The sequence below is a fragment of the Podarcis cretensis genome (genome assembly GCF_951804945.1).
Source record: "Podarcis cretensis genome assembly, chromosome: 14".
NCBI lineage: Eukaryota > Metazoa > Chordata > Lepidosauria > Squamata > Lacertidae > Podarcis > Podarcis cretensis.
The window spans coordinates 56,267,917-56,292,754 of record NC_137183.1 but is presented as its reverse complement, the minus strand read 5'-3'; the positions used below and the strand labels follow the sequence as shown (position 1 = coordinate 56,292,754).

The 24,838-nt window shown below is 41.3% G+C and overlaps 1 protein-coding gene across 1 annotated transcript; it reads right to left on the bottom strand.

Moving 5' to 3' along the window:
- On the bottom strand, window positions 1–24,838 carry LOC307202698 (vomeronasal type-2 receptor 26-like; the record flags this gene model as incomplete). Its single annotated transcript, XM_079952863.1, has 6 exons — window positions 1–902; window positions 2,673–2,799; window positions 10,105–10,396; window positions 11,341–11,453; window positions 13,573–13,801; window positions 24,792–24,838. 6 exons carry the CDS (start codon window positions 24,836–24,838, stop codon window positions 1–3), a joined length of 1,710 nt encoding a protein of 569 aa, XP_079808989.1.

Here is a 24,838-nt window from a genome sequence, read left to right as displayed (position 1 = left end):
CTATTTTCTCCCCCTTATTAGGCTTTCCTTGTTGTTCAGGTCAGACCTCAGCACAATGATGTAGCATTTAGGGAAAAAGATGCAACCCAGTAACCCAGCACTGGAGGACAAGATGGAGAAGACCTCCACGGCTACCATGTATTTCCCTTTGGTGCTCAGGTAGGTTGGAACAAAGGTCAGCCAAACACTGCAGAAAACCAACATGCTAAACGTGATAAATTTGGCCTCATTAAAACTGTCAGGTAACTTTCTGGCCAGGAAAGCCACAAGGAGACTCACAACGGCCAGAAAACCCATATAACCAAAAGCACAATAAAACATGGCAACTGAACCCTCATTGCATTCAAGGATGATCTCACTCTTCAGTGACTGCATGTCTGTATCTGGGAATGGAGGGGAAGCACTTAGCCAAAGGGTGCAAATGCCAGCTTGAAGGAAAGAGCAGGAAAAGACCACGCAATTGGCCAGCCCCTTCCCCACCCATCTCCTCATTCTGGATCCTGGCTTGGTTGCCATGAATGCTAGAACCACGGTGATGGTTTTGGCCAGAATACTGGAAAGGGCCACCGAGAAGACGATGCTGAAAGTCATTTGTCGGAAGAGGCAGGTCCCTTTTCCAGGCTGACCAATGAAGAGCAAGGAGCAGAGGAAGCAGAGAAGGAGGGAGAGGAGGAGGAGGTAGGTGAGGCTGCGGTTGTTGGCTTTGACGATGGGAGTGTCCTTGTGCTTCACAAAAGTCGCCAGCACGAAGGTGGTGATCAGGGAGAAAGCCAGAGCGGAGACAGCTAAGCTGAGCCCTAACTTTTCTTGGTAGGAGAGGTAGCTCAGCCCCCTTGGAATACACCCTGTTTGGTCCTGGTTTGGGTAGTTTTCTTCTGCACACTTGACACAGGCATCCATATCTGGAGGGTGGAGGGGGAGAAGATGGAACAATTAAAAATGTCAAGATAATGATCTACATCTACCTGAAAGAATCGGTTATGGCAGGCAGTGAAAGTGGCCTGGTTTGCCAGAGCTTGAATCTGGATTCTAAATAACCTTTATTATATATAAATTTACATATAACTTAGACAATACATACAATACACACCACAACATAGACACACCATAGACACTAATTTCTGATTCCTCTCATTGTGCTATTTTACATTTCTTTAGACTATACACATTTCATTTTTATTGTTTTCTTTCCCATTTATTATCAAGAAAAAATTACTATGTACTTTCTCTATAATTCAAGATTCATTCTAAGTCTGTCAGGAGATTAACATTGTCACAGTAGTTTTTAAGATATTATTTAAATATTATCCAATTAACTTTCTCTATTGAGTTTCCTCTTATTCTCCCTGTCATTTGGGCAAGTTGTAAATATACAGCTGCTGTGGTTGCATACATAAAAAGAGGTCTAAGATTTTTCTTAATCTCCATGGACATGATACCTAACCGGAAGGTTCAGGTTTTTTTGAAATTGAGAATTTGAAAATCTTTTTGAGTTCATTATATATAACATCCCAAAATTCTCTTATCCTATTACACTCCTACCACATGAGCATAAAGGTACCTACCCCATTTTTACACCTCCAACAAGCATTTGAACTATTCTTATACATCTTGGCCAATTGGGCTGGGGTTAGGTACCATCTGTATAACATCTTCATCACATTTTCTCTAAGATTATAACATGCATTGAACCTGATGTGCTTCTTTCCCATTCGTTCGTATATATATTGTGTCCAATATCTTGGGACCACCATACCATAACCAATTTCTCCTCTTCCTCCAAGTCTGGACTAAGGCTTCTGAGCCCCTGTGTTCTGATTCAATACATGATATCCAATCACAGAACATTTCAGGATTTGGGTTACTGCCATTAGCCCTTAAACTCTAAGTTATGATGCGTAGCTTGGGAGTTTAGACAGCCAATCACATTGAGAGTGGGAGTGGCCTAGCCCTTCAGAAATGTATAAAAGCAGTTGCTATGCCCCTGTTGGCCAGTTCTGTTAGTTCAATAAAGTTTCTTGCTGTTACCATTGTGTCTCGCTTCGCGGGAACCCAGCTACACTTCAAGGGCTGCCTAGCCACCTGAATCTATTTGTGACCTGAGGTCTCTGAATACAGAGAATGATAAAGTTTCAGTAAAGAGCTTTTCTTTAGGTATGGAACTCCCTGAGAATGAATCCCGCTTTCACATTTTTAAAATATTCATCTCATTGATCGCATTGCTGATGCGTGTGATTTAATGACCCCTTAATAGTCTGTGTTTTAATGGAAAATATATTGTATTTAATCCTGTCTTTCTTCCAATTATCTCAATGCAGCATATATCACTTCCCTCATTAGATCTTCACAATATAAAGGTATGGTGACTTCTGTTTCAGTGTATCTGAAGAAGTTTGCATGCACACAAAGCTCACATCAAGAACAAACTTAGGTGGTCTCAGAGGTGCTACTGGACATTTCCCGCCCCTCCTGTTTGGTAAGATAGTGACTGGCATAAGGTCAAAATGTCCTTGTTTGTTTGAAACATAATTTTTAAAATAAAGTTGCTTGTTTAGTTTTCTTTAACATATATATTGCAGAATGCATTCAAGGGGACATACATTTTCCAAAGAAAGGAGGAGCAAGCATATTATGCTAAGAGTCTTGATATCACTGTCCATGTTGCCTCTTACCCTTCTGATTAGAGATCGTCCCTTCTGGACATGGAAAACAATCATAGCAGCAGAATTTCTCTCCCTCCTTCTTTTTCCTGCTGGAGCCAGGATAGCAGTTGTCATTGCACACAGAAACTGGCAGCCCCTGCACAGAAACATGAACAGGAGCTTAGTAGGAATATATGAACCCTCATGATGAAGAGAGTGTGCATGGGCCAGCTGGGTCTGTGGACCCTAAATCAGCATTTCTCAACCAGGGGCCATATAGCCCCCTGGAGGCCCCCAGGATATTCCAAAGGGGCCACAGGTGAAAACTGCATAAATAGGGGGCCATGATAAGAGACTAGGGGGCCAGGTTTCAGTCATGTGAATTATTTACTCTGCCTAATGTGGAGTGGATTACTGTCATCATGCCCAGAATATGGAAATATCAAGCAGAGATAAAGTAATTAAACAAGAAAAGAGATAATGCAGGATTTGACCAAAACAAATTCTGGAAAAAGGAAGAAACTTTCAAAAGTGTTGAAACTTGTTTGCCTCTCTGTCATTCAGTCTCCATTCTCCAGATGTTTGCAGATTATAGTACACCTCCCATCATCCTTGATCATTGGCTATCCTGCCTGATGGTGATGGGAGTCGTAGTCCAACAACATTAGGGGACCCAGCGTTGATTTTGATTTTTTGCGGGATGGATCTACACTCATGCTTTATAAGATTAAGAAAGGGTTAATGAAAGATTTTCAAAATGTAAGAGCCACATTACGTTTAGCTTAGAACGTTGATCATGCATTATTAAAATGGGACACCAGAGGTTGCTGCAGAGCAACCAGGAACCAGGTAGGGAGGGGAACAGCTCTTTTGTAAGTAATGAACGCTTTTTTTAAGCAATTATGTTTTAGAATGATTTAGTTAAAATCATTCTAGACATTAAAAAGGTCAGTGTACATCCAGCTCTGGTCTCAGACCGCTACATCTCACCTGATTAAAGCATTTATGCCACACAATCTGTTCATCATAAATGGTTAACTCCTTGCCGAAAGGAGCCTGAGGGTTCAGTTTTCCAACTTTGGCTCTAACCACTGAACCATTGGGGTAAATCCTCCAGTTTGTAACATCGAAACCAACAACTAATTCTGCATTTTCATTAAAGTGTACAATATCTCCAGCACTGTTGTTGAATACAATGCTCTGTAGAAATAGATGGACCTGGATTGAAGAAAAAAATAGTCTATGGCAGAAAATCTTAAATTAACTGGAGATTCAAACACCCATTGGACAGAGAATTTACTTTTTTCTCAGAGCCAAATTGATCTGCAGGAAGAATCAACTCGGTATGGATATCTAATCAGTATGGGTATCTAATGAACTAACATTAAGAACTAAAAAAGTGGAAACACAACCTAGGACACTCTTGGAGCATAATTCATTACTGTTGGAACTAAGAAGAGAAGAAAATTCACCTTCAGGTGGAGACTAAATGAAGGCTTATTAGACAATAAAAATTACCTTGCAGAAAGCAGGGAAAAACCCTGAGAGATTATTTTGAACTAGATTTGAAGCGATGTATGGATATAAATGTGGTTTGGGGCACAATTAAAGCAGTAATGAGAGTTTTTTTTATACAAAAAAATACTCTGCAAAAAAAGAGAGAGAGAAGAGAGAAGAAAAAGAAAGAGTTACTAGATGAACTGATTAAACACGAAAAACAAATAATTAAAAAACCAGGAAATGAATCAACAAAACAGAATATAAAGATGTTACAAACCTAATTTTCAATGTTGGTAAATCAAGAAATTGAATGGAAAATAAAATTGATAAAACAGACAAATTTTGAGTTTGCAAACAAACCAGGAAAATTGCTAGCATGGTAGTTTTGTTTTGTTTTTTTTTAAAGCAAGGAAGTTAGATTGGAAATGAAGATAAAATTGATCCATATTTAAAGCAGAATGACCTACAAAAGATTCCAAAAGAAAAGATAAATGTTTTAAATGCACCAGTAATGATGATGAAACTGCAACAAGCAAGAGGACAAGCTAAATTAGAGAAATTGCCATGACCAGATGGACTTTCAGCTAAATATTTCAAAAAATCTGCAAGATCAGTTGGCACAACCATTGAAAGATGTAATGAATAGGATAATGAATTTGAGTCAATTGCCAGATTCTTGCTTATATTACATTAATTCCAAAACAGGATTCAGATTTACTTTTAGTTAAAAATACAGGCCGATCTCACTAGTGAATAATGACTGCAAATTATTTGCCAATATTTTGGCAAACTGTTTGAAAACAGCGTTAAAAGAAACAATCCACCAAGATCAAGCTGGCTTTCTACCTGGCTGCTAGATGAAAGATAATATAAGGAATATAATAGACATAAAAGAGTATCTAGAGGCCAGGAATGAAAAGCAAGTGGCTTTGATGTTTATTGATGCAGAGAAGGTCTTTGATAATGTTTCTTGGACTTTTATGAAAAAAGACAATAGAATTTGGAGAGCCATTCCTTAGAGGAATTGACTCTATTCTGAGCAGAAAGCCATGCTGATTGTGAATAATGTAGTAACTGAAAAATGTGGAATTACAAAGGGAACAAGACAGATTTGTCCCATGTCACCATTACTGCTTATACTAGTCTAAAAGATCCTGGCGAGAAATATAAGAGCAGATGAAGGAATAAAAGGAATTACGGTGGGGAGTAAAGCATATAAACTGAAAGCTTTTTCAGACAACCTTGTGATAACAGTTGAAGAACCCCTGGTCAGCATACCAAGGCTGTTAGATAAGATTCAGGAATTTGGGCAAGTAGCCGGTATCAAGCTATATAAAACAAAAACTAAAACGTTGGTGAAAAATATTACAGAACAATCTAAAGAATCATTACAACAGATCACAGAATGATAGAAAAGAAGGTTAAATATTTAGGGGTATGGTTAACAGCAAAAGACTTAAACATATTCAAATATAATTATGAATTCAATTTGTCTGTCTGTCTGTCTGTCTGTCTGTCTGTCTTTCCTCTATCAATGTATCTATCTCTCTATTATATCTATATCTATCTATCTTCTTTCTATCTATCATCTTCTATGTCATCTATCTATCTATCCATATCTATCATCATCTATCTATCATCTATCTATCTATTGTCTATCTAGTACAAAAAAGGCAAAGGAAATAGAAAAACTGCAACAGTTGCTAATGATAAGCAGCCTAGCTGACCCCAAAGCCCACATCATTATTCCTTAAAATCTTATTCCCTTTGTTTCTGTTTTGTCCTCTAGATAGATGGCAAGAGAGTTCCCCCTGCAATGCAAGAATCTCAGCTAAAGCATCCATGACAGCTCTCCATGTCGGAAAGTTCTTCCTGACAAGTATAATACAGTGATTAAGGCTAAGAATAAAAACAACAACATGGGAGGGTTGGGAAGTAAATATATATATATATGAGTACAGTATGTGAACTAAATTGATTTAACGTTCTTGAAAAACCTAATAAATACTACTACTACTAATAATAATAATAATGAAAGTTCTTCCTGATGTTCATTCAGAATCTCCTTTCTTGTAACTTGAATTCCTTGCTTTGGGTCCTACCCTCTAGAGCAGGGGAAAGCAAGGTTGTGTCAGGAGTCCCAGTTTCCCACTTGATAACACAGCAAGTGTGGTTAATTAAAAGGTAAGATTTATTGCAAAAACAGAGTTCTCCAGAGGTCTCTAACATGCCGCCAGCCTAATCAATCATGATGACCCTTCTGACTGCCTCCTGCGAGGCCAGAAGCAGCTGAACTTTCACTTATGACATCTTGTTTTGGTTCCTGTCTTGTAGCCCTCCCATTCGCCAAGACTGTGGAGAGATAGGGTCAGCTCCCGCCTCTTCTCCACTCTCTGAGAGGCTGTCTTTTAATTCTTTACCACTTGCTAAACTGCTTCCTTCTTTTTGTACTTCCCAAGAGCATTGGCAGGGTTCCGGCTCGCAACCCTCTCTGTTCCTGGCTGTTTCCTTTAGCTGGTTGCAAACTTTCCCTGGGGGTTGGCTCATTCATGATATCTTGCACCATCTTCCATGGAACAGCCTATGGATACTTGAAGATAGTTATCTCATTCCCTCTCAGTCTCTCCCATCTCTCCTAAGTGTGCCTCATATGGCTTGGTATACCTCCTCTGCACGCATTGCACCATCTGCTGGCAGGAATTTCAAAAAGCCAAATCTGTAGCTCAGCTCTCTTCCCTCCATTCCTCCTCTCCACCACTGCACCTCTCTCCTCTCCTCTCCTCCTTTCTTACAAAAATATGCTTTCTTGTAACTTGACCCCTTTGGTTTGGATCCTACCCTCCAGAGCAGAAGAACACAAGCTTGCTCCATCTTCCAGTGTGGAGCCTGTGTGGAGTAGTGGGAGCCAGTGTGGTGTAGTGGTTAAGAGCAATAGATTTGTAATCTGGGGAACCCGGTTCGCGTCTCCGCTCCTCCACATGCAGCTGCTGGGTGACCTTGGGCCAGTCACACTTCTCTGAAGTCTCTCAGCCTCACTCACCTCACAGAGTGTTTGTTGTGGGGAAGGAAGGGAAAGGAGAATGTTAGCCGCTTTGAGACTCCTTCGGTTAGTGATAAAGTGGGATATCAAATCCAAACTACTACTACTACTACTACTATTCTTCTTCTTCTTCTTCTTCTTCTTCTTCTTCTTCTTCTTCCATTAGACAGCTCTTAAGATACCTGAAAATGGCTATTACATCTCCTCTCAGTCTTCTCTTATCCTGACTGTAGGGAGACAGCCATAGGGTGGGAACATGGTTACCTAAAAAAATTATCTGGTTTAATTACCTGCCATGGTTCCACATTCTGAAATGCTGATTTTCGTCCTACTTCCAATCTTCTATGCATGAATTTGAATTTGAATATAGCATTCAGAGCATGTGCCACAGCATAGATAGCATTGTAGACATTGTAGCTGTGGCCAGTCATTTTCATTTCAAACAAACCTCCAGGAAGACTCTCCAGATTCTCTTCCCCAGTGCAGGTTTTATTCTCCTCTCCTTCCCACTCCTTGGACGTTGTTAGCAAACAGCCAAAAGCCTGTTCCCAGAAGTCTTGAATAAAGCCATCTCTTTTGAACCACGAAGGTCTTACCATCTGAAGAAACTTTTGGAAACCCTCGGGCTGATTTGAGTGAACTGTGAAAGATATGGATCCATGGAAGGTTTGTAAATCCCAAATCTTTTGAATAGAGTGTGATGCAAAATCCCAGTGAGATGTAACAATCCAGACTTTTCCAAGAGGTGGCAATTCCATGAATGGTGCTACAAAGAACAACATTCTCAAAACCTGAAAGGATGGCGGTTCTCCATATACAAAAAATACATTGGCTTTCTCCTTGAAGACAGTTACATAGTGTTCTATGCGTTGTGAAACATATTCTATCATCTCATCCACATAATTCCATTTTGGTATTCTCATGATGAAGGCATAACAGATGCCATTTTCATCAAGCATTGGGACCATTGTCAGCAAAAACCTGTCCCCTTTGTCATCATCCACAGCCAATAGTCCAATCCATGTCCATCCAAAATGTTTGAGTAACTGCACAACCCCGATGTGCTGTTGGGCTTCATTTGGGACCATCTGGTACAAAAAGGGGTATAAAGTGTTGGCATGTTGTATTGGCAAAAATGATCCATAAGTGAGCTGAAATAAAATGCACAAGTATTCTTCACATGGTCTTCTCTGTTTTGCCACCAAACCATTTAGCCACTATCACGTCACCCCCAGAAGTTTATATACAATAGAACAAATGTTCCAGAGCATAACCAGACCCATCTCTGGCAGTCAGAGCTGAAACAGGGAATTGGTGAGCTGAGCCAGAGGGTTGGAAAGGAAAGATCTCAGTACAGAGCTGTTCACTAAAGTAGTGTCCAGAGCAGACAGAGAAGATTACATCTACAATAAGAGCAAAGTCCTCACCCACCCTCCTGAGACACTTTTTTGTCATGCTAGGGTAGACGCTTCCCTGCCTTCCTCGCTTGATACTGCCTTCTGGTAGCAAGGAGATTTGGCTTCCCACAGATTTGGCTACAGTGGGAATAGGGCTCCCTGCTATGTCTCTGCTCATTTAGTGCCCACGGTTTTAATTATGCTGGTTTGGTTCATGTAGCTACTTCAGCTTGGCCCTTAGTGGGTATGATGGCCATGGATGTTGTTGAGCTATATGTCACCTATCATAGCTGCAAGGGTGGTATGGGCTTTAAAATGGAAAGTTACTTTTCTCATTTCCTGGAAAGAAGGGTTTGATGAAGTTTTGGTATTTGATAAGAATGGCCAAGAAAATACATTTTATTTAAACTCAAAAGTGGCAATTAATATAGAAATAGATGCTGGGAAAACTGGAGGTCCTTTATACAATATCGCCATGGAAAGAATTATCTCCTGCAAAACCAACTTCAAGTACAATTTTTAATTTTTTTCTGAATAAATATTATACTTACATTTACTTATGTAACATTGTGATACAAAGTTATTTTGAGGGTAGTTTTGTTGATTATTGATAATAATTCTCAAATAAATAAGATTTTTTTTTTTAAAAAAAAAGTATTAAAATTTCTTCTCTAACTTTGTTTTTTAATGCCAGTGCAGGGAACAGAATAATAATAAAAAACCCATCACTTAAATATGCTAGAAATGGCACAGATAGTTCCAATATACAACAATCATCTTGGATAGGATGGGAACTGCAAACACGGTGAGAGTGAGCTGAGCAGAGCTATGAGGTTCACGTCAAAGATTGAAAAACCTGAAGAGAACTCTGGAGTGAGAAGTTTATTGAAAGATCAGTATTGAAGACTGTTCACAAGCTCTTGCCTGTGAGTCATGAGATCGGCTTCTGCAAAAAAAGTGTGCAACTTCCTCTTCTGATTGATTTTAAGAAATTTTCCATCTCTAGCTGCCACTATCCAACTTTAGGTCCATGAGACAAAGGGTGAAATAGGGGAATAAGACAAGGCTTTAATATTGGGAAGGAGGCAATTAGTGGGCCAAGTGAGTCATTGATGTGAAGAGGGACTTGAAGTGGTTTGAGGACTATTGCTGATTCCTCCAGATATTTGGTTGTCCTGGGTTTCTCTACAGGGCCCCACATCTTTCCCTCAGAAGAGTTCTCCCCAGCCTCTGTGTCCCACAGCATCCTGAGAGTTCCCAGCTCTGAAGTAACGCATGGATAAAAATGTTGAACCACATCTGGAGAGTGACAAAGCCCTGAGTCACTTCACTGCAAATTTATCTGAAGACTGATTTACCTCTATGATCAGCCCAGTTTCCAAAGAGCTGTGAATAAACCTGATAGGATTATCACTTGGACTGTATTTAACCAGTTGGCTATCCAAAATATCACAGGCCATGTTTTTGAAATCATGATATTGTGCCACAACTCTGAACTATCTGTACTTGCTTGCACACAGCTTACCTGTGGAGTCTTGTAGATGGCTGAAATGACGGCCACGTTGGCAGAGATTTCAGAGATGCATCCTCCAATGAGAGCTATCAGGTTGTTGTGGTTGTGACACTTGAAGTTGGGGACAAAGCGACGCTGTGCAGAAAAGAGGCTGAGGGTGGCCTTATAGGTCATCTTTGCAGTGTAGTAGCTATTGAGGGTGTGAAATCCCAGAGAGAGATTTGATAAAATGTTGGGATTTTCATTGATCTCTTTGACAGCAAATGCTAAGGCCAGGATGTGCTGGTAGTTCTTTGGCACTGAACTGTAGTAAAAGTAGTAGATGACACAAATACTGAGAGAAGCAAGAAAAATATGCGTGTCCTCTTCATCTCTCAGCTCATCTTTCAGTTATTACAATCAAACAATAAATAAGATAAAATTGCATCATGTAAGTAAGAAGGGATTATTTATTATTTGGATATAGCAAGGTAACTGAAGAGCGTCTCCCACTTAATGATGAAATCAGAGAAGACAGCAAGTGAGAGGTACAACTGGAAGTCTATATATTTGCAAACAGTGTAATACAATATGTCTTATGACCAATTTAAAAATTATACGCACACACATCCCATAATGTATTACCTCTACCTATTTAAATGCACCAGAAGAGGCATCTAGAGAATATTTCCAAATGCTCCTCTCATACACATACTCTCATCAGATTTGATTGTGGGTCCAATGTATTTGGAGTAGACTGAAGGAAGGGCAGGAAGAAATCAAGAGGAAGGATGGAATAGGGTGGTATACCTAGACCAAAATAATATGAAATGAAGATGACTGAAAGACAATGGGATGGGATACAGATGAAGGCCAAGGATGGTAGGGAACAAAGAGTAAGAAGAAGTAGTGTGGAGAAAAACAAATACATGCCAATTCCTCCACCTAGAGTCACAAATAGCCCAGTGGAAGTACTGAACATCCTTACACTTCAATGGCACTTGTGTGAGAAAACTCACTAATGTTTTGTGTTAACAGTATAATGCGGAAGGCTAAATAGATATTAACAAGCTTCTGACACAACACTTTTCTCACTCCAAAAATGAACCCTTTTCCTTAAAGACATATTCCCAGTAATTATATTCTGAACATACTTTGCAACAAGTGTGTGTGTGTGTGTGTGTGTGTGTGTGTGTGTGTTTATGAGAGAGAGAGAGAGAGAGAGAGAGAGAGAGAGAGGGAGAGAGAGAGAGAGAGAGAGAGACTTACATTGGCTCATCAATCACAATCTGTGTCGGCTGTTCCATGAAAGAGAGGAGATTGTAGAGCAAGAAGACCTGAGAAACAATTTCACTGATGACCAGGTCTCCCGGCAGGTAAAACTCATGAGGAATAGGGAGAGGATCGTCACGTATGCTGCAATTCGTGGAATATGCCTGGCAAACACTATGACACAGCAGCACAAGCAGCAACATCACAACCAGCAGGATCCTTCTGTGAAAAGGGTCTTCCCACGAAAAGCAGCTTTGCATGTTTCCCGCTGCAGAATTGTATGTGGTTCTGATCAGGACTGATTTCAGCAGGAGCTAGCTTTCATGAAAATAATCTGGATCAAATCGTTTTTCTGTTGACTTTATTCTTTAGTGGTGAGTGGTAATTACTTTAAAAAGGGGAAATACCTCATATACAGCTAAAGTTGTCACTGCCCTGATGTGAAAGCAGGCAGAAAGGGTCAAACTTTGCAAATCAGTTCGCGCAAAGGAACAGAAATAATGCCAAAACAGGATTTCAAATAAAATCTGGGAAGTGGAAGATACAGCAGCCAAAGAGAAATACATCAACATATGAAGTGGGAATGATGATTATTGAATTATACAGACTCTTGCCTACCTCTTGTTCTAAAATAATATGAGGCTTTTGTAACTTCTTTCAGAAACTGATGGTTGATGTGCTAAAGATCCCTGGAAGCACTTTTTGTTGTCAGTCGATGGAAACCAGCAATTCTGGTAATGATAGGGGTGACTATTCCCCAGGGTGCCCCTTGTTTTTGAAGTTGCATTTTTATTGAACCTGTGAGGACTCCACCCTCTTCGCCTCCCTGGAGTCCTACAACTCATATTTTCTCTTTTGAAGAGTAGTTAGGAATATGTGACACTTAGCTCAGTAGGTCCAAGCTGCCTCTGCTCAAGTTAGAGTCAATTTATCTACATATTTCTGATATTGGGCATTGCCCTGAATGTTTTCATTTTTGCTATAACGTGAAAGTCCAAATTTTAATGTAGAATCACAATCTGGGAAATGGTTTTTATTTAGGAGCTAGCGGTTGTAAATAAATCGGGACATCAGTAGACATGGATTAAACACTTGCAAAGAGCAACAAAAAGGATAATTTTAAAAGGGGAAATTGTAAGCTTGGATGTGTAAAATCTCTGAGCAGTATATCACAAGTTTAATTGTTTAGTAGTTGGAAAATTGGGTAAAGGGATCTGGAATGTAAGGTGATTTGGTTTATTTAAAGAACGAGAGGAGGGGGTGGAGGGAGGTCCAGGGATGGGGTGGTGGTGGTAATAATGTTTTCTTTTTGGTTATTTTTTAAAATGTTAATGGGAAATGTGTGGGGTAATTTGGTATTGATACAATGTGGCATATATTGGATTTTTGTTATTGAAAATTAATAAAAAATTATTTATTTTTTTTTTAAAAAGGTCTGGGGCCCAAACATTTTAGTATTTGTATTTTGACCATATTCAGATATCTGGAAAGAGGTTCATCAGCTGGATTTTCAAAACCCATTAAAAAATATCTTCAGGACCTACAAAACTCAATATAGTGACAAGTGATGGCTCTATTAGTTTTTCAGTCTACATTATTTCTCAACTTTGCTACTCCAAATCCTCTGGGAGGTCATAGGAGAGCATGCATATGGTGGGGGAACAAGAATGACTTCCCTAGAAAACTCTTTCTCTGAGACTGAAGTCTACCTATCAAGACCTTCTGATGGGTCCCTGACTGTGAGAAGTGAGGTTACAGAGAAGCAGGCAGAGGGCCTTCCTGGCAGTGGCGCCCGTCCTGTGGAACACTCTCCCATCAGATGTCAAGGAGATAACAAGTACCTGGCTTTTAGAAGGCAACTGAAATCAGCCCTGTTAAGGGATGTTTTTTAAGGTTGATGTTTCATTGTATTTCTTGGGAGCTGCCCAGTATGGCTGAGGCAACTCATTTAGATGGAGGGCATATCTCTGAAGCCAAAATGACATGGACTAGAATTGACCAAATATGGATAACTAGAGGACTGGCACCTAAGACAAATATAATAATAATAATAATAATAATAATAATAATAATAATAATAATAAATAAATTTTATTTATATCCCGCCCTCCCCAGCCGAAGCCGGGCTCAGGGTGGCTAACAATAATCAAAAGGTGGAAATCTGCCCAAAAACTTGCTCTGACCATAATGCTGAACTGGTCTACTAGATCCTCCGATCAGAGCTATCACTTTGTTCTGGTTGTGACCCTGGAAGTTGGGGACAAACCTCCGTTGTGCAGAAAAGAGGCTGAGGCTGGCCTTATAGGTCATCCTGGCAGTGTAGTAGCTGTGAAATCCCAGAGAGACGTTGGATAAAATGTCAGGGTTTTCACTGATCTCTTGGATAGCAAATGCCAAGGCCAGGATGTGCTGGTAGTTCTTTGGCACCGAACTGCCATGGAAATTGCAGATGTTATAGCTGTTGACAAACAACAGTAACAGAAGCAACCAAAGGACATTAATACTCTTCTTCTCTCATCTGCTTGTTTCCAAGATTGACTTGCAGTTTGAACCTCAGTTGAGTCATTCCCTTTGCCAATCAATTGAATATAAAAGTAAGATTTTCTTTACATGTTTTCACAAGGTACATAAAATATTTTGTTTAGTTTTAATCTTATTTCTCATGGATCAGTATGTTTATTCATTATGAGGTCCAATTTTCCAGTGGCCAAAGACGAATGCCCTAACAAACAGAGGGGAAATGATCATAATGTGATACAGAGTCCTGCCTAGACCCAAATCTAGTTCTAAACAATGTGAGATCTTTATAGCTTCAGATGGTGATTGTTGATATAGCTGAAGAGCTCTGGAAGCACTTTGTGTTTTTCAGGATGGAAACTAGCAATTCTACTAATGGTGGGGAGGATTATCTGTTCCCTGGGGTGTTCCTTGCTTTGGAAGTTGCATCATGCATGATGAACCTGTGAGGAGTCATCTTCCCAGCTTGGAATCCTACAAATCTTATTATCTCTTTTGAAGAGTAATTACGGTAGGAGGAGGTGGCACTTAGCTCAGTAGGTCCAAACTTCACCTGCCCAGAACTAGAGGAAATTCATCTACACATCCCTGATATTGGCCATAACCCAGCAAGCCTTCATCCCCCCCCAAATGTGAAGGCCTAGAGCTAAAGGTACAAACACAGCCTAGGGAAATTCAAGGTTCAGATGCATTGTGACTATGGGTTCATTTCTTTAAATTGTTTGCCCCATTCATTGTTATTTGTGTATTGTGTTATTATCAAAAGTATTTGCTTATGCAGTATTATCAACATGAATGTCATGACGTAAGAACATAAAACTGTCAAATGGTTAGAATTATGTATTGAGGAGAGTATGCAAGGGCCAGTTGGGTCCATGAGCATTTGTCACACCCGAGTCACTTGTTCCAGGTTTCCTCCACATATTCTGGGTTGGATACCTGTAAGAGGGAGCCTTCTCTACTTCTGTCACATTTCAGTACAGCTTAGAGCACTTCATTCAGACCCCAAAATCTGGAGGGAGACACAGGTGGCCCAAAAGATCAAAATGCAGAGGATGGAGCCACCAGCTCCCCCCGTCAGATCACTCCAGTTGTGTGAAGAATGAGCACCTGAAATAAGCTAGCCTAGTCCTAAGCATGAAAAAGGTGCAGAACTTGGGGATTCTAGCCTAGTTCAGAAGGAAGCCTTGAAGAAAATGTTCATGGTTTGAAGAAATGTTTCTGGAAGCCAATCCTTTGCAGAAGTCATCTCCTTCTCTGCCTCCTCTTCCCAAGGTTGCAGCTCAGCTGCTACCTCTGCACTGAACTGATCAAGGAACAAGAAAGGAAGGTGACATTCCCTCTTGCTCTCAAAATGAAATATGAGGGGCTGAGATCTCCAACTTTTCCATCTCCAGTATGCTTCCCTGCAACCTCTTAACATCTGCAGGCTGAGGAGCCACTGAGATATAAATGAGTGACACTGTTCTATAATATGACCCACTTTGGTCAAAGTGTAAATAATTGATAAATGTCAATAAATTCAAATTAAGAGAACAAATATGGATTGTGTTTGCCTTTTGCTGCTCTCACCAGGCATGTTAGTTTCTCAGCCAATGCTGTTGACCATACTCTGTTATACCAAGAATCAATGTTTGGCCCATCACTGGTTTTCCAACATGTGGCTATCTCCATACGAGCAGCAGTCAATAGAAAGGCTAAGAGGTCATCTTTAGGAAAATCATCAGCAGACAGGATCTGAAGCCCAAGTAGTGCGAGTGCAAGGGATATTTCAATTGTTTTGTTGTATATCAAGCTTATTTCTTTGACAACAGCATTCCAGAAGGGTTTGATGATGTCACAACACCACCACATATGGAAATATGAACCCTTGACTACTCTTCCCCTCCAATAATTGGGATTGACATCCTTCCATATTCAGGATAGCCTCACCAATGTATAATGCCATCTATGCAGAAGTTTTAATGAGGCTTCCCTTATTTTTACAAATCTAGGTCCATTTCCATGGCATTTCTGTGTACAACATTCTAGTGTTCTTAGAGCTTTATAAACTGAGGAAGCTATGCCCTTGGAGAGTGGAGAGGAGTTAACAAAGATGTGCTCTATTGCAGTTAGTTTCCTGTTTGCTTGAGTGGAAATGTCTGGGTTTAACAGGAATCTTAACAGCTGGTTGAAATGGTACCATGACCATTTAAGGTTTTGTATGGCAGTTATGAATTCTTCTTTTTGTAGGGGGATACAGTTTGCATGAAGACAGGAGTGCCTGGCGTGCTCTGGTCCATGGGGTCAAGAAGAGTCAGACACGACTAAACGACTAAACAACACTGCTTACATAGAAATCTTTTAATCTATAAAGACGCACTTTCCCAACCATTCCATTCTAAGTATTGCCCTGCTTCTTTAATAGATGGGTGAAAGCGAAGAGGGATAAGGGGAGATATTGGGGGAACTAGTTTTTAAAACTTTGATTTCCACACATTTAGAGTGGTGAGGGAAAATGGTTCACTTTTTTTGTATGGGTTTTAGTGAGTGAGGAGTGTAGAAAGGGATATGCTCTATGTACAGGATCTGAAAAACTTATTTTATGCATTTCTTTTTTTATTTCTGCTCCTTTTATCTCCAAATTGTTTCCAGTGGAGATGGCTAGTGGTGCAATTGAAAGAGCAAACAAGAGGGGTGACAGAGGGCATCTCTTTCACACCCCTCTTGCAACAGAGAAAGTTTTAGAATCTATACCATTTACCCTAACCTGAGCATATGAGTTTTTGTATAGTCTCAAATTGAATTCATAAAATGTTGTCCCATATTCATTTTTGACAACAACCCTTCTAGGAACTGCCAGTTGATTCTATCAAAGGCTTTACACACATCTTGTGATATGACAGCTAGTGGTAAATTTTGGCTTTTGCTATGATGGATAGCATTACTTTCATCCTGATCATTTAATAGCCAGCGAATTACTTTCATCCTGATCCCCTTCAAAAGAGAGGATTATAATTAATAAACATTTGATAAAAGAAAACAATTCCACTCATCATATTCTCATGTGTGATGCCATCTCACAGGTCAAGACACCAGGGAGGTGATTATCTTCGCAACCATTTTTAAATAATATGTTATCTTCTTGTCATTCAATGGATAGCCTTGCAAGATCAACCATAAGAAAAACCAGATGCTTAAAAACACAAACATGTAGGTCATTGCTGGGGATCTCAGGACAGGCTGGGCATATTTCAGGTTACCTTCAAAGAACACCTATTATAATATAGTCATCCACTTCCATATTTCAAAGTGTGAAAAACTGGATTCCATAACATGGGCAGAAGGAAATAAATCTGCTTCACTGCAATATCTGTTTGTGAGCTTTCAGGGTAAAGATTTTACAGCGCATGTCCTGTTGTCAATGATTCTGTCTGATTTAGTACCATAGGATCCCCCCCCCATATGTGAAATTGTCTATTTACAAACTTTAAGGTTTCATTTATTTTCACCCTCAAGCTGTACAGCTGCCTCTGAGTCTTTTTAAAAGAAAACCACCTTGAGTTCAGCTTCTTCCCTTTCTCTGCGAGAAGAGAAAGTGAGGATTCAGACAGAAGATGCTGTGGAAAGAACAGGCTGAGGTCCACAGGATCATCCTGCCAGTCCTCCTCTCCCTTCTGCTGCTGCCTTACTCTGTATGCCAAACCCATTCCATTAACTGCAGTATATCTGACGATCTTCTTCCTATACCTCATCAATTTTATCAGCCAGGAGACTTTGTAATCGGAGAGATTGCTTCCCAGGTCTTTGTTTTTCACCGCAGTCCCTCTTTCATGGAACGGCCCACCCAGACATTGATTGGCAAACCAGTGTAAGGAAGACTCTTTCCCTTTCCTTTCAGTATTATGACAAGTTCAGATCATTCAGCAGAGCAACAGCAGAGGAAGGTGGAATTCCAGCAGTCATGGGAGCTTGCTCATAGCTCTGCTCAGGAAAAGCAGTGAAGGGGGTTGCTAACAGGGAAAGCATTCATGAATACAGATGGTTCCAACTCAAGGTGCAGGTGAGGGCATGGAGGGAAGTGGAGCCAACACATTTGCTCCTGCTAGTGCCCTCCAAAAGGAGCACATGCACCCGTTTCTTATTCTGTTTTTGCATTAAGTTCTGCCATAATCGTCAAAGTAGACAGAAGTGTGACCATGAAAGGAGAAATCCTTTTTTGCTTGTTTGATTAAATAGCCAGTAACTCTCTTTACAATTACCTGAGAAATAAATGCCAGCACTATTTTCTTTGGTTAATAGTCAACCATTCCCATTGCAGTTCTGTGCCAAAGAACTACCAGCATATTCTGGCCTTGGTTTTTGCCATCAGAGAGATTAATGAGAACCCCCAAATCCTTCCAAATATATCCTTGGGATTCCACATTCTCAACAGCTACTATGTGGCAAGAATGACTTATAAGGCCACCTTGAACCTGCTTACCAGACAGTATAGGCTTATTCCCAACTTCCAGTGTGATGCCTGGAGCAACCTCATTGCTCTCATTGGGGCGCTGGCTTCTGAAACTTCTGCCAATGTGGCCACCATTTCCGCCATCTACAAGATGCCACAGGTGAGACCCAAGCATGGAGATATGGACATTTTAGAAGGATGGCTGATGTTGTAATGCTCTATAGTCCATGCGATGAATTGTTATATATTTCTTTTCAGCTTACCTATGGGTCAATTTCCCCAGTGCAGGATGACAAAGTCCTGTTCTCTTCCTTGTACAAGATGGTTCCACATGAAGCCCATCAGTACAAGGGGGTTGTCCGATTACTTCACCATTTCAGATGGACATGGATTGGGCTTGTTGCTGTGGATGATGACAATGGGGATCAGTTTTTGCAAACAATGGAATCAATGTTATCCCAAAACGGCATCTGTTGTGCCTTCATATTTAGAACAGCAAAGAGGACTTATATGGAGGAGCTGATAGACATGGTTTTAAGACAGCTGGACAAATATCAAGTTTTAACGGATGGAAAAACCAATGCATGTGTTGTATATGGAGAAAATCCCTCCCTCCAAGTTTTAAGAATGTTACTGTTTTTTGCAACAATGCATGGATTGCCACCTGTGGGTAAAGTCTGGATTGTTACATCCCAATGGGATTTCCCTTCAATATCAATTCAAAGACTTTGGGATATAGAAAGCTTTCATGGTGCCCTATCCTTCACAGTTCATTCAAAGGAGCCCCCTGGATTCCAAACATTTGTTGGGAGCATAAAACCCTTTTGGGCAAAAGGAGATGGTTTCATTCAGAATTTCTGGGAGCAGGCATTCAGCTGCTCATTAAGAGATTCCACTGGGAATGTGGAAAGCATGGAGACCTGCACAGGCCAAGAGAAGTTGGAGAGCCTTCTTCAGACTTTCTTTGAAATGCGTATGACCGGCCACAGCTACAATATCTACAATGCTGCTTATGCTGTGGCGCATGCTCTGCATGCCACGTATATGTTCACATCCAAATATGAACTATTAGTAAAAGGAGAGAGGGCGGCATTTCACAATATACAGCCATGGCAGGTAATTACACCTCTTTGCTGAGATCTAGCAACTGTGTCATAGAACAAAACATATTGCACTCAGGCTGTACTGAACTGATGAATGCAATTTCTCATGTATTTTACCCAAATGGAATCTGGGTGTTTCCTTTTGGTGGTTGGAGTGGGGGTGGGGAAATGACTATATTTGCAGAAAATAATTGGAATGAACAACAACTGATTCCCCCCAGTTCCCAGGTACCTGTGGTATTCTGAATCTATGTGCCCATTAAAAAGATGGATTCCTCCTTAGGCCCTGACTGGGGGCCACCATTATATTAGGCAACAGTTGAGAAAATAATCCACATGTACAGAGTCAGCAGATCGTTCCTTCAGCAGGTTAGGAAGGATGAAATACAATCAAATAATCCTCCTATAAGGGAACAGTGAGCTAAACACCTAAGGTAAAAATAATAATACCTTATCAAACAACAACAACAACCCAAACCCAAATGTGCTTAATTTTAAAGTAGATGCAAAGATTTAAGGGCACCCATCCCAGTGTTTTATTTTGCTTTTTGAGGGGAGTCCTATGTGCGTCTCATCCAAAGTTCATGGAATGAGACTTACTGCCATATAAACATGACCAGGAGCTTGTAAAGAGGAGGGTGAGCCTGTTTCTTTAGGATTCAGGCTGGTTTCTTGTCTGAGCTGTTTGGAGGCTCTATTGTGAACTGGTTTGTGGCTCTTGGTGTGCTTGGCTGCATGCTCTGCTAAAGCACATGATCTGAGAGGAAGCCGGGCTGCATGAAGAAGTGGGCAAGGAGTTCTCTGCCAGCAGCAGTTCTCCTTAGCTGCTTGCAGACTCTGGGAGTTTGTGAATTTGTAACCAGGGGCATTTGTGAGGGCATTTAGCAAGAGAGTTTGAGGGGAGGCTTGTCTCACCATGTGCTTAGAACCAAGAGACATGGAGGTTGCAATGACCTGCAGTCCCTGTGCCATGTTTGCCTTCCTGCCTGAAAATGTGCAAAACTACACCTGAAGCAAGTGCAGGCTGCTTTCCTTCCTGTAAGGGAAGGTACGATAGCTTGAGGCTCACATATCCACACTTCAAGTCATCAGGCAAAATGAGGAATTCATTGATAAAACAGAGCGGACTGTCCTGGGGGTGCCCCTCGGGAGGAGAAAGATCACCCAGTGCAGGAGGCGAATCCCTGGAAGAATGTGAGGTCATGTCAGTGTGACAAAGGTAGCATCCCAGCAGCCATGGGAGGTTGCCAATAGCTCTACTCAGGAAAAGCAGGGTTCTCCAATGTCGGGGAAGCAGAAGGTTCCCCACTTGTAGGGTGTCCTGCCTCTTGCATTAGAGTTGGCTCCTATGGTGTACAGAGGAGAAAGAGACATGGGGGGGGGTAGCAGGGGACCCCCTACTGATGGGGACAAAAGCAGCAGTATAGAGAGATAACAGGAAGTCCCACAAAGTGCGCTGTCTCTTAGGTGCAAAGATGCATGACGTGACAGAGAAGTTGCCACACCTTACAAAGACAGACCACACTCCCCTTCCTTCTGATTCACGGGGGTAAAAACCAGGGGTGCAACTTGAATACAATATTAGGGGGGCAGGTAAGCCCAGCCCCACATAACTGATCACAAGATGTGGCACATGCACACCAGTTGACTAGCAATGCCCATCAACTTTGAGAAGTCTGACCCCCTTAAATATTTTATTCGGGGACTGAAGGGACCTCGGCCCCTAGGAGTTGGCCCCTATGGTACAAGCAGTACTGCCAGAGACAGCCTTCAATATATAGCAAGGAACTAGGAGACTCAGGGTAAGAAGTTGAAGGGCTTAGAGGCACAGGTGGTTTTTTCATCACTCCTTCCTGTTGAAGGTTGTGGCCCAGGAAAAGAGGGGGAAATACTGGAAATAAACCACTGGCTGGACAGGTGGTGTTATCAGGAAAGATTTGGCTTCTTGGACCTGGCCTCCACTTCCTTGAGGAAGGACATCTGGCAAGAGATTGATTGCACCTCACAGCAGTTGGCCAGAATGTGTTTGCTAAGAGTCTCATGAACTTGATGAGGAGAGCTTTAAATTAAATATTGAGGGGGAAAGAGACAATATTACAGACTGCGGGGGAATACCTGGTACTGGGGAGAATAGCTTCATCTGATACCATCTGACACAAGTCCGCTCCATCTTTAGAGAAGCATAGAACTCAGTAACTCACATTCTCACCGTGTTTCATTGTCTCTTTCACCAAAGCTCCATGGCTTTCTAAAGAACACCATGTTCAACAACAGTGTTGGAGAGAGTGTATATTTTGATACAAATCAAGAACTAATTGTAGATTTTGATGTTACCAATTGGGTGACTCTCCCTAATGGATCATTTGACAGAGTCAAAGTTGGAAGACTGGATCCTCAGGCTCCGGCAGGCAAAGAGTTAACTATTAATGTTGACCAACTTGTGTGGCATAGAAGCTTCAACCAGGTGAGACAGAACTCCAGCTGCAGGAATGAATAAAATGAATGGAAATAGTTCCTATTTTGCCAGTGCAGAGTTCTGCCTGTTCAATTCTTCTGGGTAGCATTACGTTTGCAGACATTTGATTTCATACCTTCATCCTTGAAAAATGCCATCTTTTTTAACTCTTAAGAGATAACTTCTGAAATAAGCTGGATTAAATGCCACAATGTGCCAATTATTTCATGAACTGATTTGGGAAACCGAGTCAGGACTCCTTCCTGAACCCACTTTGTCCCCTAAGAAAATGTTTCCAAGCTCAGGGCATGAGTGAGGGAAATTATGCTTATCTTACTGGTCACATTTCTGGACAGGTTGTGCCTCTTTCTGTGTGCAATGACAACTGCTATCCTGGTTACAGCAGGAAAAAGAAAGAGGGAGAGAAATTTTGCTGCTATAATTGTGCTCCATGTCCAGAAGGGATGATCTCTAACCAGAAAGGTAGGAGCCACAGTCAGTGAACAACTAGCTCTGGTCTAAGCACTGTCTTTGGGAGTTTTCTGATTGGCAGAATAAGCAGGTGAGAGCTTTTGCACCATCTGGAGGCTGACATCACTGTGTAGACATTTTCTGCAGAGTAAGTAGTTGCTAAAGGGTTTAAAGAGAGAGAGACTGCAAAACTGGGCAAAAAGTAACAAAATGAATTTCAGTAGGAACAAATGTAATCTTCGACTTTAGATACAGTAAGCAATGCTAAGGATGTGACTCAGTATAGCATGGGTTCCTATGTTCCTAGTCCCCATCTAGTATTTTCATAACATACAAAATAAAAATGTTGTTGTTGTTGTTTAGTCGTTTAGTCGTGTCGGACTCTTCATGACCCCCTGGACCAGAGCACGCCAGGCACTCCTGTCTTCCACTGCCTCGCGCAGTTTGGTCAGGCTCATGTTTGTAGCTTCGAGAACACTGTCCAACCATCTTGTCCTCTGTCGTCCCCTTCTCCTTGTGCCCTCCATCTTTCCCAACATCAGGGTCTTTTCCAGGGAGTCTTCTCTTCTCATGAGGTGGCCAAAGTATTGGAGCCTCAACTTCATGATCTGACCTTCCAGTGAGCACTCAGGGCTGATTTCCTTCAGAATGGAGAGGTTTGATCTTCTTGCAGTCCATGGGACTCTCAAGAGTCTCCTCCAGCACCAGAATTCAAAAGCATCAATTCTTTGGCGATCAGCCTTCTTGATGGTCCAGCTCTCACTTCCATACATCACTACTGGGGAAAACATAGCTTTTACTGGACCTTTGTTGGCAAGGTGATGTCTTTACTTTTTAAGATGCGAAAATAATAAAACAAAATAATAATAAAACAAAATAATAATACCTATCATTTATAGAAAAGCTTTTCGTTTTTCATTGCAGCATGCACATTATTCTAGAACTTTAATACAAATGGCCAGTAGCCTAAGTTCAGGCGGGTGGGTGGAGTCTGAAAGGAGAGAAGACAGGAATAAGTGGAGAGGAGGAAAAGTCAAAGCTGGTGGAGGGGCAGAAATAGGGGGCTGATGGACAAAAACTTTCCACTGAAGAGACTGGTTAGCATGAATATAAAACTCTAAAGGCTGAATTTTCTAATTTGGCATACCAGGCAATTGTAATGGACAAACACATGGTGCTCTTTCTCCTTTTAATATTATTACAGTATTTCACAATGGTCGCAACTGCATAATAGTCGCACCCCCTTTCTTTGCTCCCTAAAATCAGTTCCAGAGAATTCACCCCATAATAGTGGCAGGACATCCTCAGCGCGCTTTCTCTGTGCCAGCCAAAGACACAAGGGGAGTGGGCGGCAGGGGGGGGGGGTTGAAGCTGCCATGAGCAACATGGACAGAAGTCTGTTCATGAATAAAAAATGTTTCCTCGCATAATGGTCGTGCCTCAGGTTCTTCCTCACGCAATTGTCGCACCCCCTTTTTTGTAAAGAAAAATCAGCATGAAAAATGTGACCATTATCTGGTGAAATACTGTCTTCCCATAGCACTCTTTTGGGAGGGAGGGAGAATCCTAAAGCTGGGTGAAAATTTTGCCAAAACACACATGGAAAATAAATGAGAGTTGTCAGTTCTGAATCAAACATTTCCTGGCTTATAGGTGCTTCTAATCTGCTCAAATTCAGTTACTCCCTGAATCAGCTGAAACATTTCTATGTGCCATCCCTTTTTCAGACATGGATGTTTGTTTCATATGTCCAGAAGACCAATATCCCAACCAGGATAAAAACCAATGTATTCCCCGGATTCTAATCTACCTCTCTTACAAAGAACCTTTAGGAATCTTTCTCACCGTGTTGGCCGTTTCGTTCTCTGTGATCACAGTTTTAATACTTGCAGTCGTTATTAAGCACCACGACACTCCCATGGTCAAAGCCAACAACCGGACCCTCACCTACGTTCTCCTCATCTCCCTCCTTCTTTGCTTCCTCTGCTCTTTGCTCTTCATTGGGCAGCCTGGAAAGGCAACCTGTCTTCTCCGACAAATGGCTTTTGGCATTGTTTTCTCCTTGTCCGTTTCCACTGTTTTGGCAAAAACCATCACTGTGGTTCTAGCATTCATAGCAACCAAACCAGGATCCAGGATGAGGAAATGGGTGGGGAAAAGACTGGCGTATGGTATTGTTCTTTCTGGCTCATTGACTGAAGGGGCCATTTGCATGGTTTGGCTGGCTCATTTTCCTCCATTCCCCGATGCAGACATGCACTCTGTGATTGGGGAGATCATCATGGAATGCAATGAGGGCTCCGCTTCCATGTTCTACTCTGTCCTGGGATACATGGGCTTCCTGGGCATTGCCAGTTTCACCGTGGCTTTCTTTGCCAGGAAGTTACCTGACAGTTTCAATGAAGCCAAATTCATCACCTTCAGCATGTTGGTGTTTTGCAGTGTGTGGCTGTCCTTTGTTCCAGCATACCTGAGCTCGAAAGGAAAATACATGGTAGCTGTGGAGATCTTCTCCAT